Source organism: Caloenas nicobarica, chromosome 1 (assembly GCF_036013445.1).
Source record: "Caloenas nicobarica isolate bCalNic1 chromosome 1, bCalNic1.hap1, whole genome shotgun sequence".
Classification (NCBI taxonomy): domain Eukaryota; kingdom Metazoa; phylum Chordata; class Aves; order Columbiformes; family Columbidae; genus Caloenas; species Caloenas nicobarica.
Window position 1 is genome coordinate 104674803 of NC_088245.1, and position 13087 is coordinate 104687889.

General features: G+C 39.4%; 1 protein-coding gene across 1 annotated transcript in view; it reads left to right on the plus strand.

Annotated features, from left to right (window-relative positions):
* The window catches only part of FRMPD4 (FERM and PDZ domain containing 4), a 114947-nt gene that overhangs the window by 33650 nt on the left and 68210 nt on the right, over positions 1-13087 (plus strand). The window contains exon 2 of the mRNA XM_065635833.1: positions 12835-12995. Coding sequence (XP_065491905.1) covers positions 12835-12995 — 161 coding nt within the window. The remainder of the gene's footprint in view (positions 1-12834; positions 12996-13087) is intronic.

A 13087-nucleotide genomic window follows, 5' to 3' on the forward strand; every position in this document is an offset into this window, starting at 1 on the left:
AGTCGGATCATGTCACAGATGATGTTTAAACAAGTGTGTATTTCAGCACTCTGTTATTTTCTGTTCTGTTTTGGTTTAGTGGGTTTTTTTAAGGGAAAAAAAAAAAGGCTACTGAATAGCACTCCTTCCTTTTAACGCTGAACCCCAGAGCAGCCTGAGCCTGAAGGTGACTGACACTTACAAGCTGAACCAATTTACATTCACTGCCGATGGCTCAAATCCATCCTTGTTCTTAAATTTATGAAGATAAGTAAGAAATGAACATATTTCTGAATATTAGGCCTTATTTTCTTCAAGTTTAGCCTGTTCCGTGAATCTCACCAGTATATGTACGGAGAGATTCCAGTTTGTATCTTGTATTACGGCAGGTTGAAAATAAGTATAGTATCAGCGACCAAGATTTTGTTTTAATTGTACTTGTCTGAAAGTCTGCGTCTCTAAAGTGTTTGTTTCAGCACTGTATTTAATGTTAGAAATGCACCAGTGTTGTTTTTCATTAAAAACAAAAATCAGTATTTCAAAATACTTTTTGTATGTTTGCAGTTCGAAACTTTAAAGGCCTTTAACTATGTTTTTTCACGAGGTTAGACTTTGCAGAGTTTATCAGCTTTTAGATTTCAGAAGTTTGTGGCTTAACCAAAAAGTAAACCATCTGTAAAACTGTTCTCAACTCCAAAGTAAGGATTGTTATAGTGTAGAATTAACTGAAAACTGTAAGTCCGATAGCAGTTAATGATACATATAGAAGTCAATGATAAATTTTCCCTGATATACAGGAGGGGCAGCTCCTCTAGACCACTCAAGTTGTTGCAGGTGTCAGTAACACTGGCTGTGAGTTTGCTCCCATTAGATGTGATGGGGCCGATTGTGACAATAACTCTCTCTTTTTTGATGCTCTCAGAAGATATTGAAGAGCAAAGTGGCTTCTCAAGACCTTGCAGAATTGCACATTGTTTTTATAGTTTCTCAAAGATGTTGATCGGACATCAAAGGTGACGCTTGTAGAACTTAATCATCTAGCAGTAGAATTAATTTTTAGAAAGTTCTGGCATTAAGCATGTTTATGCCACTTAACCGTCTCACATTCTTTGTTAAGAGTTTATTACATGGATAAAGACTGCATTTTTCATGAGATTGTGCCGATTATAACAAGATGATAATTAAGCTTGAGTTTTATGCGTGCTTTTTAAAATGCAAAAATGCTGTATTGAATCTTCGTATTTCTGCCTCATCAAAATTAAATGCCTATTTAGAAACCCTGTAAAGCTCTACTCTATTATTTACAATAGGAAAAAGAGAAAATCATTAGTATATGCTACGTATATGGCAGAAGAAATTTTATTCCTTAATTCAGTCATTTGCCACATTTTTCTCAAAATGGTAAATTTATCTTAAACATTAAAAAAATATTTGTGATAGGTGAAGAATAGTAGAAGAGCAACACACAGTATTAAAAGCAGAAATGCCTCCAAATACGTTTCTTCTCTGGTTTTATTGTTTTCCTCTGCTGCTGAGACACTGATCTGAGACTGCGGCTGTGTAGACAAGAGTTACACAGTTCTCTCTGCCTATCCATTTTTTGTTTTATTTCAGAAGTCATAAAGGTTTGTTTTTCTCTGTGGGAAAAGAACACAATCCCAGCGACTTAAACTTAATGGGAACTTCACCTAAAATTATGATTCCCGTTAGAAACTGCTAAATTGAACAAAAAGTTTGGCTATCTTGGTAGATTATGTAATAAATATTTATATTAATATGTATCAGTAATCTCGTGTATATTTGGTATATTAGTAATATTACTAAAGTTGGGCTAGACAGTGGCTGGTTATTGACTAGCTCAATTAATTCTTGTGTTTTGCATGTAGGATTCTTTGATCAGTATTTGTTATTCTGATGTACTGACTCAGCCACTGCCTGGGACAAAGCATCCCAGCTTCACCTGATTATACACTCTTCTCCTTTTTGAGTCTCTAACATAGCATTTTCTTTTACTTTCTTATGCTTTGAAATCAGTGTTCCACTAAAATCTATGACCTTCAGTCCACAGTGTCTGAACTCCTGTTCCTGCACATTTGGTTTACCTGCCTTATTAAGAGCTACCACTATCTGTTTAGAGTGAATTGGGACTTCTCGAGATGAACAGGGAGATTTGATGATGATCGGCCTGGCTGCAACTTCCATTATAATTTCCTTTTTTTTTTTTTCTTTTTTTGGTTTTGTTTTGTTTGGGTTTTTTTTGTATCAAGGTTACTGTAAGTTACACTTGTGTTTGACCTTTTTCCTTACCTTTAAATAGGGAGTTTCTATCTGAATAGGCTTCCCAAGAGCAGCTGTCAACCCAGTTTAACCCCAAGAGGTCTGTTTTGAAATGTCAAATATTGCCTTTTAACTCCTTTACCTCTTGAGGAAGGTTGCTGGCAGTTATGAATGCAAGGGAGTAATGTTTCTTGTACATAATTACCGTGCATACTGTCTTTAATAATATTTATGTAAATAATGGATTAGTAGTTGGGATTTTTTTTTTCATAGGTAGGTAAATAGAAATTACCCACAGGCTTTAGTGAAAGCTTCTTGGATATAATGAAGCTGGAATATGATCAGCAGCACCCCTGTTTTTAAGTTATGTAAAATACCCTGTGGTTACTAGAAGTGCTCTCACTTAGAAAGGTTAGCAACTTACTTTGAAATAAAAAAGTAGGCCTAGAAAAATCATTCAGCCATGTTGTGCTGAAGTATAGTGAAAAATCTACCAGGGGAAAAAAAAAAAAAAGATCAAACGCACCTGATTTTTTCTCCTTTCTATATCCCAGGTTTAATTTTTGCATGACAGCTCTATCTGGCAGCCTCACCTCCCATCAGTGCAATCTGTCATTCTAGGTTATTTCAATTAAGTTCTCTTTCTCGTTTTGCATTTGTTGAGGAGTTGTAATGGCACACTCCCAAATCAGCAGTCAAGAAGAGTAATCCTCTCTATTTGTATGTTGTTAAAAGTGAGGGGAAAGCAAGAGATCGTTTTTCCTTCTCCGCTCTGTCCTGGAGGCCTTCTCAAGAGTTGTTACAGAATTAGATTTGCTTTGAAGACTGACTGTGAGGACTTAGTTACAGAACATGAATGCTTGATTTTGGGGGTTTTATGAGTTATTATGAAAATCTTTTAAATTCGTTCTGTACACCTTGGTTGTTTCTAGATCTCTTTCACTTTACATAAGCTCACTTCTGTCTGATAGCTGGAGAATGAGAAGCTTTTTCTTGCATTCATTGCTTCAGTGCAGAAGTTGGACTTCTATCTAAAAGCACAGCAACTTTCTAAGCTTCTCTGTGGTCAGCTCTCCAGGGAAGAGAATTCATGCTGGGCATGGGAAACTGGAGACAGCTTGTGGTACTGACATACAGTTTGCTTCTCTGTGTGCCGCTGAGCTTGGAGAAACTCCCATTTCCAACTGGATTGCTGTGTTGCCCTTTGCTGAAGTCAACTCTCCAACCTGCTTCCGAGTGCAGAGAGCTGTACCCACCAGAACTTTAAGTATGTGATTGTGGATAAACTAAGCAACTGCAGTATTGAGTACCCAGTTTGTATCTACTAACCAGTATGTTACTACTTTCACCCATTTGTTGCATCTCACTGATGTTTAGTTTCCACCTGAGAACCACTGCGTTTTGCTGGAAAGGCAGTCGATGAAATGCTGGGCTGATGTGGTACCACCAGAAGGGCTGGCTTTGGTTCAGGAGCCCTCCAGTGCAAACTGTGAAAAGGAAGGAAATGAGTAGGTAATTCAGAGCCCTTTCTGAGACCTGCTCATCCATTCAGTTGCTGAAGGAATGAGGAAGATTAAGTTCAAAGGAGAAACAAATGGGTTTTACTTCTGTTGTAAGTGCTTACCTCCATATGCTCATAACCATTCAGAGTTACCAGGAGTTAGGCAGGTACAGAGATGCTGAAGCAGGGGCTTTGGTATTTCAGCTGTTTGTTAGTACCACGCCCAGCAGTACCAGTGGGTTACAATGGGGACATTAAATCTGGATTCTATCTTCTTACTACATTGTCAGGGTACCTAGACTTAGCATTTACAGTGAGTGACATGTGCATGTCAGAGCAAGCCTCCAGCATTGCAGCAGACCAGATTTTTTTAGTCAGGAGCTTTCCTAATCTAAACAGCACATTAAAAGCTATTTCCATGGTGTTTCTCCTCCCTCTTTCTTTTTTTAACATTTCAGTTGGACAAATCGTTCATGTTGAGCTGGAGGTGGCAGCTCCTTTTCCTGGCTGGATGAGAAATGCTGGCAGCCTTCAGTGTAGGTCTGTGCTGTTTGCTGCAGAGCTCAGCTAGGCAGGAGCCAACAGATCGCTTGTTGATGGGGTTAACGTGAAACCTCTCAAAATCAGAATGAATAGGAATTCTTCATTCTGTTTTCCAGAGGACACTTTCAGCCTGAATGAATTTATTGTATATTTGCAGTTTAGTAAATCTTTTTTTCCCCCTTGCTATGTCTTTAGCTGCAACAGAGTTTATTGATGCAGGGATAGAAGATAATGAAAAGCTACATTTCAGTTCATCTTTAAAGGCCTCAGCATAGTTTGCTATCCAAAATGGAGCTGCTCAGATCACATAAAGAAAAATGCCTTTCGTGGGAAAAAACCCACGGTGTACTTTAGATCCTAACCCAATAAGTGTAAGAAATTCCTGTCTTGGAGGAGAGTCAGTAATTCTGATTTCTAACAAAAGCATCTCACATGATTTCCTCCTAGAAGGACCCATGCCAGGCAGGTGGCCAAACACCGTGCCACCCTGAGCCATGCCACCAGCCTGTGCTGCACCCGCGAGAGCCAACTTGCTGAATGGCTTTTTCCAGGAGTGAAATGCCGGTGACCCGCTGGGTCTTAAATCCTGTTCCGTGAAAAAGCAAGGCCCAGTCGGTGCTGCATTTGGGGCCTGTGGCGTAACCAGCCTATGTCAGCCCTGGCCATTTCTGCTGCCTCGCTCCCTCCCGCGGTCGGATCACTCCGTGCCTGCACAGCCCCAGCACAGGCCTTGCCTGGGAGTTGCCTGTGGGAGGCAATTGGCTCTTCATCCATCACTTCATCCACCCAGTCTAGTACATATTATAATTTGTGAGCTTCCTTTGGCTATGAGAACTTGCTCAAGCCTACAGAGTGGGCCCCTGAATCTCCTTCCACTTACAGGCTACCAGGAGTATCTCTGTGGAACCCAGCATCACCCTGGTGGGAAAAGATTGCTGGGACAAAAACTGGATGCAGGAATGACGTTCAGTGCTGTGTGTAGCAGCATAATTGCACATTAAGGGGGAGGTCTGTCAGATATGCCATATGTGTGCAGGTGAAGTTTAGATAGACTCATTGTCAGTGCACCGGTGTTGGCTGTGCATTTCAGGCAGTGAGGAAGGCAGAAGCTGGCATCATGCTCTGTTTACAGGGGAAGATTGGTGAAGGGTTTGGAGAGGAAGCCATATGAGGAGCGGCTAGAGTCACTTGGTTTGTTCAGCCTGGAGAAGAGGAGACTAAGAGGAGACCTCATCGTGGTTACAGCTTCCTCACAAGGAAGGGGAGGCGCCAAACTCTTCTCTTTAGTGACCAATGACAGGACCCAAGGGAATGGCAGGAAGATGTGCCAGGGGAGGTTTAGGTTGGACATTGGGAAAAGGTCCTTCACCCAGAGGGTGGTGGACACTGGAACAGGCTCCCCAGGGAGGTGTCACGGCCCCAAGCCTGGCAGTGTTCAAGAAGACAATGCCCTCAGACACACGGTGTGAACTGTGGGGTTGTCCCGTGCAGGGACAGGAGTTGGACTCGATGATCCTTGTGGGTCCCTTCCAACTCAGGACATTCTATGATGCTATGAAGAAATTCCAGCATTCAAGTGGCCAGTGTTGCTGGGAGCTCCTATTTTCTTCCTTTGGGAGAGGTTCTCCCTTGAGATTTTTTTCTAACATGTTAGTGTTGAAAACCTAATTTACGTTCATTTTTGTCTTTTTTTTTTTTTTTTTTTTTTTTTGTCTGGAACTCATCTTATGATATTCATAACTTCTTTCTGCAGAGTCCTTTTGTATCTTTCCTTTCCATCCTCTGGGGCCTTTCTTTGCCATGGCGAATTTTCACCAAAATGTTTCTATGCAGTTGCTGCTATATGGCTGGTGCCTGAAAAACCCCATCTCAATACAGCAGGCAGGAAACTCAATGTTCATCATGAACAGAGCTCCAGAAATGCTTGTGGCCATCCTGAGAGAAGAAAAATAAAAGAGAACCTGTCTGGCAATCTGTGGTTATGCAACTCAAAACAAACGGCTGACAGTCTGCGGTTGGGGCGTGAGGCTTATTTCCATGTCTTTGTGGGACTGAAGTATAGAAGTTTGTTTTCCTCCCAATATGTAGCATTAGTATGCAGTAGATACACTTTGCAGAAGCATTCACATATTACACATGTAATATTCTCAATATGGGAGTGTTAATTGTCATTGTAAAATATACCTTCAGTGTATTTCTCCCAGTGCCTGCCTGAAGCTGCGCATAAATCTTTTTATCCCCCCTAAATTTGTATTCATGTCAGTTTTATTCACTGCAATTTTGCTTCACTTTGTCTTGCTTTGGATTGCACATCATACCCAACAGTGGAGGAAGAGTGGATTTTGAAATTTTTTACGTGTCAGATTTCCCTGTATCCAATTTTATCAAAAAGCTGTCACCAACTTCTGAAACCAGCAAACCTTTTTCGTTCTAATTACATTTTTACCATATGTTCTTCCAGATGGCATATGCCAAACATTTTCTAGGGTGATATAAAATGACCTGACTTTAGAGGATTTGACTGCTGAAGAAGCTTATGAAAAAAATAGAATTGACATCAGGGCAGAAAAATAGTCCTAGAAGGAAAGAAAAAAAGAAAAATCTGATAAATCTTCCCAGTTATATTTTGTGCCTGTGATATTGAATCCTCAACATACACACCTGCACGAAAACAGTGAAAATGTAGGGAATGTTTTATTGAAGTGTTGAAAGTTGACTCCTTTTTGTACAGCTGAAAATAAAACTTTCGTCTATTGAATATATCTAAAAAGAATTCTGGAGCTGTGAAGTCACTCTATGGTTTGCTGTAAGATGGGGCAAAAAAGAGTTTGTCAAGCCACCAGATTCTCTGTAGGAACAGCAATTTTACTTAGCAATGTAATAACTATTTGGGCACTTTTTTTTTTTCTGAAATATCATTTCCAAGTAGAAGACAGATACAGGTGATGCATGACTTTGGCACATGTGTCCTGGTTCTTAATAATTCTCGTGTGATTTCTTGGAGAAAATAAATTAACCTGAGCTATACTGAGAGGAAGGAAGGAAGGAAAGTTATTTTTCTTACTTAGCTTCTAGCTAAGATAAATAAATTAAGGTCAGGTTTTCATCTTCTGGAGAGTTTGTGTATTTGTTCTCACCTATGATGGTTTCCTTTTAACTGCCATTGTCATTTTTATAGTCTTTCCAGATTATCAAGGGGAAAACTATAAAATAACCTCATGTTATGATCAGTTTCCGTAATACTGTCTTGAGTCTCAAGCTATTTTACTTATAGCTAATTCCTGAAGACAGGCGATTGAGAGAGAATCAAATATACTTTCTTTTGTGGCTGCACTAGCTTTGATGACTTCCGGTTGCAAAGGAAATTTCAAGTGCACAACCCAAGGCTGTTAGTAGAGCATGAGCCAGTATGTAGTTTTGGGGCAGGATGGTCAGGGTCTCATGGTCTCAGGAATTCAGATGGACATTTTTAAATCAAGGTTTGTTTGGTGTCCTTAACTTGCATAGGTCTTTTTGAAAATCACTGCAATCAACAAAGCATATCCTCCACCTCCTCTGAGTTAATGAGACAGGATTTTAACAGTGCTCAACAATTTGAAGTGGTTTTGTTATTTCTGAATTAAAACTTTGATAAAAAGTCCTTATCTCCATCCTCCTTGCCCACTTCTACTCATCAGCCCATGAGTGGTTTGACATTTCCGTAGACTCTTCGCCGTCATTGACCAGGATTGATCCTGCTGTGTCTCAAGTCAAAACAGAGTCTATTTTGTAGTTAAATCAATCCATATAGCAGAGACATTGTAACTATTTAGAAGCTAAGGATTAAAAACCCTCAAAACTGAGAATGGGTGTTAACCTTTGAAGTAATTGAAACAAGCAGTAATATGGAAATACAAAATGAAATACCAAAATGCAGCCGGTCTTCATGCTGTCATGATATGATGCAACAGACATGTGATTACAGTTAAGATGTTTTAGTGTTCGTGGGCATGCAGCTGTGTTAAACTCACCTTGAGTTACAACCTTTTCTGCTTTTTTTTTGTTGTTGTTGTTGTCATTGAAGAATGGAGCTAAAGTTGTTCAGGTGCCTTTGTTACGTATTTCCAAAATAATGTTTATCATAACTAGGGTCACTGGATTCATGCCATAATTTTCCATTTCTTAAAAGAGTTAGCCCTGTAAGTATCTTCCTGTGGAAATACAAATGCCTGCATAACATATTTCAGCCTGCTCAGGACTGGCTTTCTTAGGTGCCATAAACAAACCTCTCAGAATTAGCCCACTAATCCTTAAGTGTCAGTGAATGATACATCAAGCTCCAAATGCTGCAAAAGCTTTGCGTTCAGATACTTTGCTTCTAATTACTAATATGCATTATTAAATCATACTCTCTTTTCAATTACAGTCTTTGTTTAGATATTCCTTGGGTTATTCAGTGTGTAATTTGAATGAGGAAAATGCTAAGAAGGTTTCCATAGAAAGCGTTACCAAGTTAATAATTATGAAGCTAATGATGTGAAAATTCAAAATGCCAGCCTTAAACCATACCTCTGACTTTCCCAAATGTGAGGTCAGGCATTCACTTGTTTCATTATGCTCCCCATAATGTCCTGGGCAACTGAATTGTGTTTTCCAGAGCTGTCTGCCTTGTTGCAGCTGGTCAGTGTTCCCCAAGGTGTTTTTCTTTCCTAATTTTCTTCCTCCTTCACTCACTATAGGTCCCTTTGTGATGAGTGTGCACATTAATTTTATGCCACCCTGCAATGCTCCATTCTGCTTCATGTGTCTGTGCACGCACACTCAGATGCCTTCTCTCTCATTTCCCCTGTTACCCTCTCTTTTGTGTAGAGTAGTTGCCACAGAATGCTTTTGAGAGTAAGTACTTGGAATTACACTTCTGCTATGATTTTCTATAGCTGGTAGTCTATCTCTTGGAAGAGGCTGGTACATAAAATCTCCGTTCAAGAAATTCTTGTAAGAATTACTCTTAAGAATGGCAGCTGTCTCCCACTGCTTACAATAAGAGTAGATCAGAGAAGATAGCCTTTTGTAAAAAAGGGACTCATCTCAGTCATTGAAAATGGTAGAAAATAAGTGTGTCTCTTTGAAAAGGTGATCTAAGGGCAACTTGTGTTTGTATATGTGGAAAGAACAGTTCATACTTAAACTCTCATGCTTTTCCCTTTTCTTCCATTTTTCTCTCAGAAAAGTAAATCTTCAGGTATGATCTAAGCACAGTAAACTAAGCACATTTTCCATTGTGTTTGGAGAAAATGGGAAGTTTGCAGTGTTGGAGTAATAAGATGTTTCACTGTTCAAGTGATGCTCTGTGTGAGTTTCCCCAAGGTGGCTGTCCAAGTTTATTAGATTCTGCTGTAGAAATCTTAGCATAGTTATTCTTCAGAAGTCAATATTTTCCATAGCTGAGATGGAGATCAAATACCTCCAATTAATGCAAAATTCAAATTAGTCTTGAACTGTGGTACTGCAACTGGCATCTCAATAATGAAATAGCCACAGGAGGAAGCAGGTTTGTCAATGTACCATCAAACAAAGCTTTGAGTATTCATCTAATCTCTTCTGGGATCATATTCATACATTTTGCTGCTCTCTTGAAATACACTTCCAACGTACTGAATGATACAAGAATATCTGATGCAGCAAGCTGTGGAAGCACGAGATGCAGAGTCTTTTTAGTTGATGTATTTGAAGGTGGATAACCTTAAAAATCAATAAAACCTGCTGTGCCACTCAGAATCATGATGGGCTGTTCCTCACTGATCCTCTTGCTTAGGCTTTGAATAACTGATGCTGTGCAGCTGCGGATTTTCAGTAGGAGCAGATGCAATGGCTGGAGCGAGGCATCCAGTAGCAGAGCTGCTCTTTTGAGCAAATATCTGTGTTTGCTCTTGGAGTTTGTCATCTGAAGTGCAGCTGATGGTTGGGTTATGGTTTTTGGTGTTTTGTTTGTTTGTTTTGTTGGGGTTTTGTTTGGTGTGTTTGTTGTTCTTGCTGTTTGTTTGTTGTTTTGTTTTTCTTCTTTTTTTCCCATGATTTAGTCTTCAAACCAGACCACACAAGTACTTGAAAAGAGAGGATGTACAGTGGCAAGAAAGCAGTTCTCAAAGGCTCAAGGAGTATCTTCAAGTTGCTTGTAAATACAGTATTTCATCTTTAGAGACAGTGTCAGTTCATAGTGCCCCAATTACAAAAATGGAAACAGCTATGATGAAGAAATGATTAAATAGAACATTGTAACTTTGTGGGAAGTTTGGTAAGGCTGTCACGTAAAAGAGGTGACAAATGCAGAGTTTCATATTCTCTACCAAAGTAAAGTTCACACGTTGAAATAGTTTCTGAAATACTGATGACACCTCAGAAAGTGTCCCATTTGAAAGACAAAATGTTTGAATACCTGGAAGCCCAAATCACGAATAGGTGTAGATGGGGAGGAGGGTGACTGGGAGGTATTGAAGATAGATTTCTTAAAGAGTCTGCATAAAACTCTCTGGATTTTCTAGCAGTTCTTTCGAATAAACATAGTAGAAAATTATCTAAAATTAATTGACAAAAACTAGGGGAACAGGAGGAGGAGAATGAAGTATCAGATGTGATGCTCTATCTAGTAAAAGAAAATATATTTTCTTTGCTGACTTCACCTTGTGCAGACACTAGGAGAGCACAGAAATATTCTCTCTCCTGTTTTTATAAGGAAGTAGCTTCTGCTACCTCTAATCATATGCATAAAAAGACAGCGTGTTACTCTTAAGCAAATCGAACCCAGCTATAGAGATACAGAGTTTCTTTGAAGAAAACCCCTAGAAAAAAAACAGTCACAGGAATAAACTCCCACTGAGAGTTTACTGAGATTTTGCTGCTTTCTGTGTATCAGTAATAGAAGCAGACCATGGAGAGAATGGAAATTGATGTCATGCCCAAGGTATATGTGTTGGGTAAAGATCAGAGAAGCTTTTACATGTCATTAATGCCGAAAACAAGTCTCTGAATGATGCCTTTCTCCTTATGGACCACCTGTCTGGAGTCCTTCAGGGCCTTAAGTGGAAAAGGGACAGGAGATGAGAACAACAATTCTGGTCGCATAGGATGTCCCCTAACTCTCATGTTATAACATGTTATATGTAAGAATATCAAGGATGTGGGAAAATTACTAGATTTTCATATTGTTAGTTACTTATGAAGAGACCAGCTTTCAAACTGATGATACTGTAGGGGTATCTGCCTCTCCAATGTCCTTTGCAGTGTTTTGGGTTGGGCATCTGGCCATTACTTTTCTCAGCACAGGACCCTGTGCCCTCCCTGCAGAGGGGCTTAGGACTTGGCTCTGTTTGTGTACTGATTTATCCACCAAGAGCTGAAGTTATTTCATCACCTGCAGATTTACAGTGTCTTGAAGATAAAAAGTTTTAACTCTTGGCCAGGTGGCTTTAAACAAATACTATCTGAGCTCTGTCAAGACTGCCATAACCTGATACCCTGAGGTGTAGTCTGTCTTCATGCGATGTTGACCAGGTATTGCTTGTTGTCTGCAGTGTTGACTAGGTTTCCTGAACAACATGAGTTCAATTAATGGCATTTGGAAGGGTATGGCACCAGAGTGGTCTGTTTGTATGTCTGGTTGGCACTGGGAATTGGTAGCTGTGATTCAGCAGGGAGCTCCAGGTGTTGGGCGGGAAACACAAAGCGTGTTCCAGTTCAGTCTGCGTGCAGCGTCAGTCACATTTCAGTGTTTATTAATGTTAATTTAGAAGTTAAACATCCTCTTTTGTGGATATGTGATGTTGGATAGCTTTCATCCTTTTTATTTTCTGCTTGAAAAATCAAGACCCCTTTCCCTCCAGCCATAAGAAGTTTTTCTTCTAGGTACAATAAGTAAGGTTTGTCATAACACTGGAGCTGAAAGTAAAGTATTTCAGTAATTGCTGATAGATATATTTTTTTTAATTATTTTTTTCCCTGGAACAATTTAGATGCACTTCAAAGAGTGTACCCAAGAAACAGATATACAGCTGTTACCTCTGCCTTTGGTAACCTGTTTGAAAGGACTCAGCTCGGAAACTTGCTCAACATTTTAGTTAAATATGTGTCCTCTCTTCTTGCAAAAGGCTGGCAGACTCTAATTGTTATCTTTTACATCATGTGTAGGTCACTCTATTATTTTTCCCTTCCAAAAAATGAAGGATGAAAAATTCAAGCACAGATGACAAAGGCTTTATTGTTGGGTTATTTTTCTTTCATATAATGAGATAAGATTAAATGTATGCTGTCAAGAGAGACCTCTTTATAGGTTGGTACTATTGATTAGTATTTGAGACCTGCCAGCAGCATTGTTACTTCATGTGTAAGAAAAATCTAATAGAAAATTACAAAGTTGATGTTTTAGTTCCTATAGTTAGAACATTTCAGGTATTCATCTCATATAGTTGCAAAAATTGCTTGGCTCAAGTAGATACCACAAAACCATGTTTTAATGATTTTTTTCCTTTTTCCATCTTTTTTTTTTTTTTTTTTCACAGTCACATGACACAATCAGCCACATTTGAAGACCCTCGAATAGAGAGCTGCCAAATAACCCCTCCAGCCCCTCGGAAAGTGGAAATGAGGAGGGATCCTGTGCTAGGATTTGGGTTTGTGGCTGGTAGTGAAAAGCCAGTTGTTGTACGCTCAGTAACACCAGGTATGTTTTCCCCACCTGACCACAGAAGCAAACTTGGACTTGATCTACTGAGGTGAAATACAGTTACAAATTTGAGTACTGTTAAAATATTC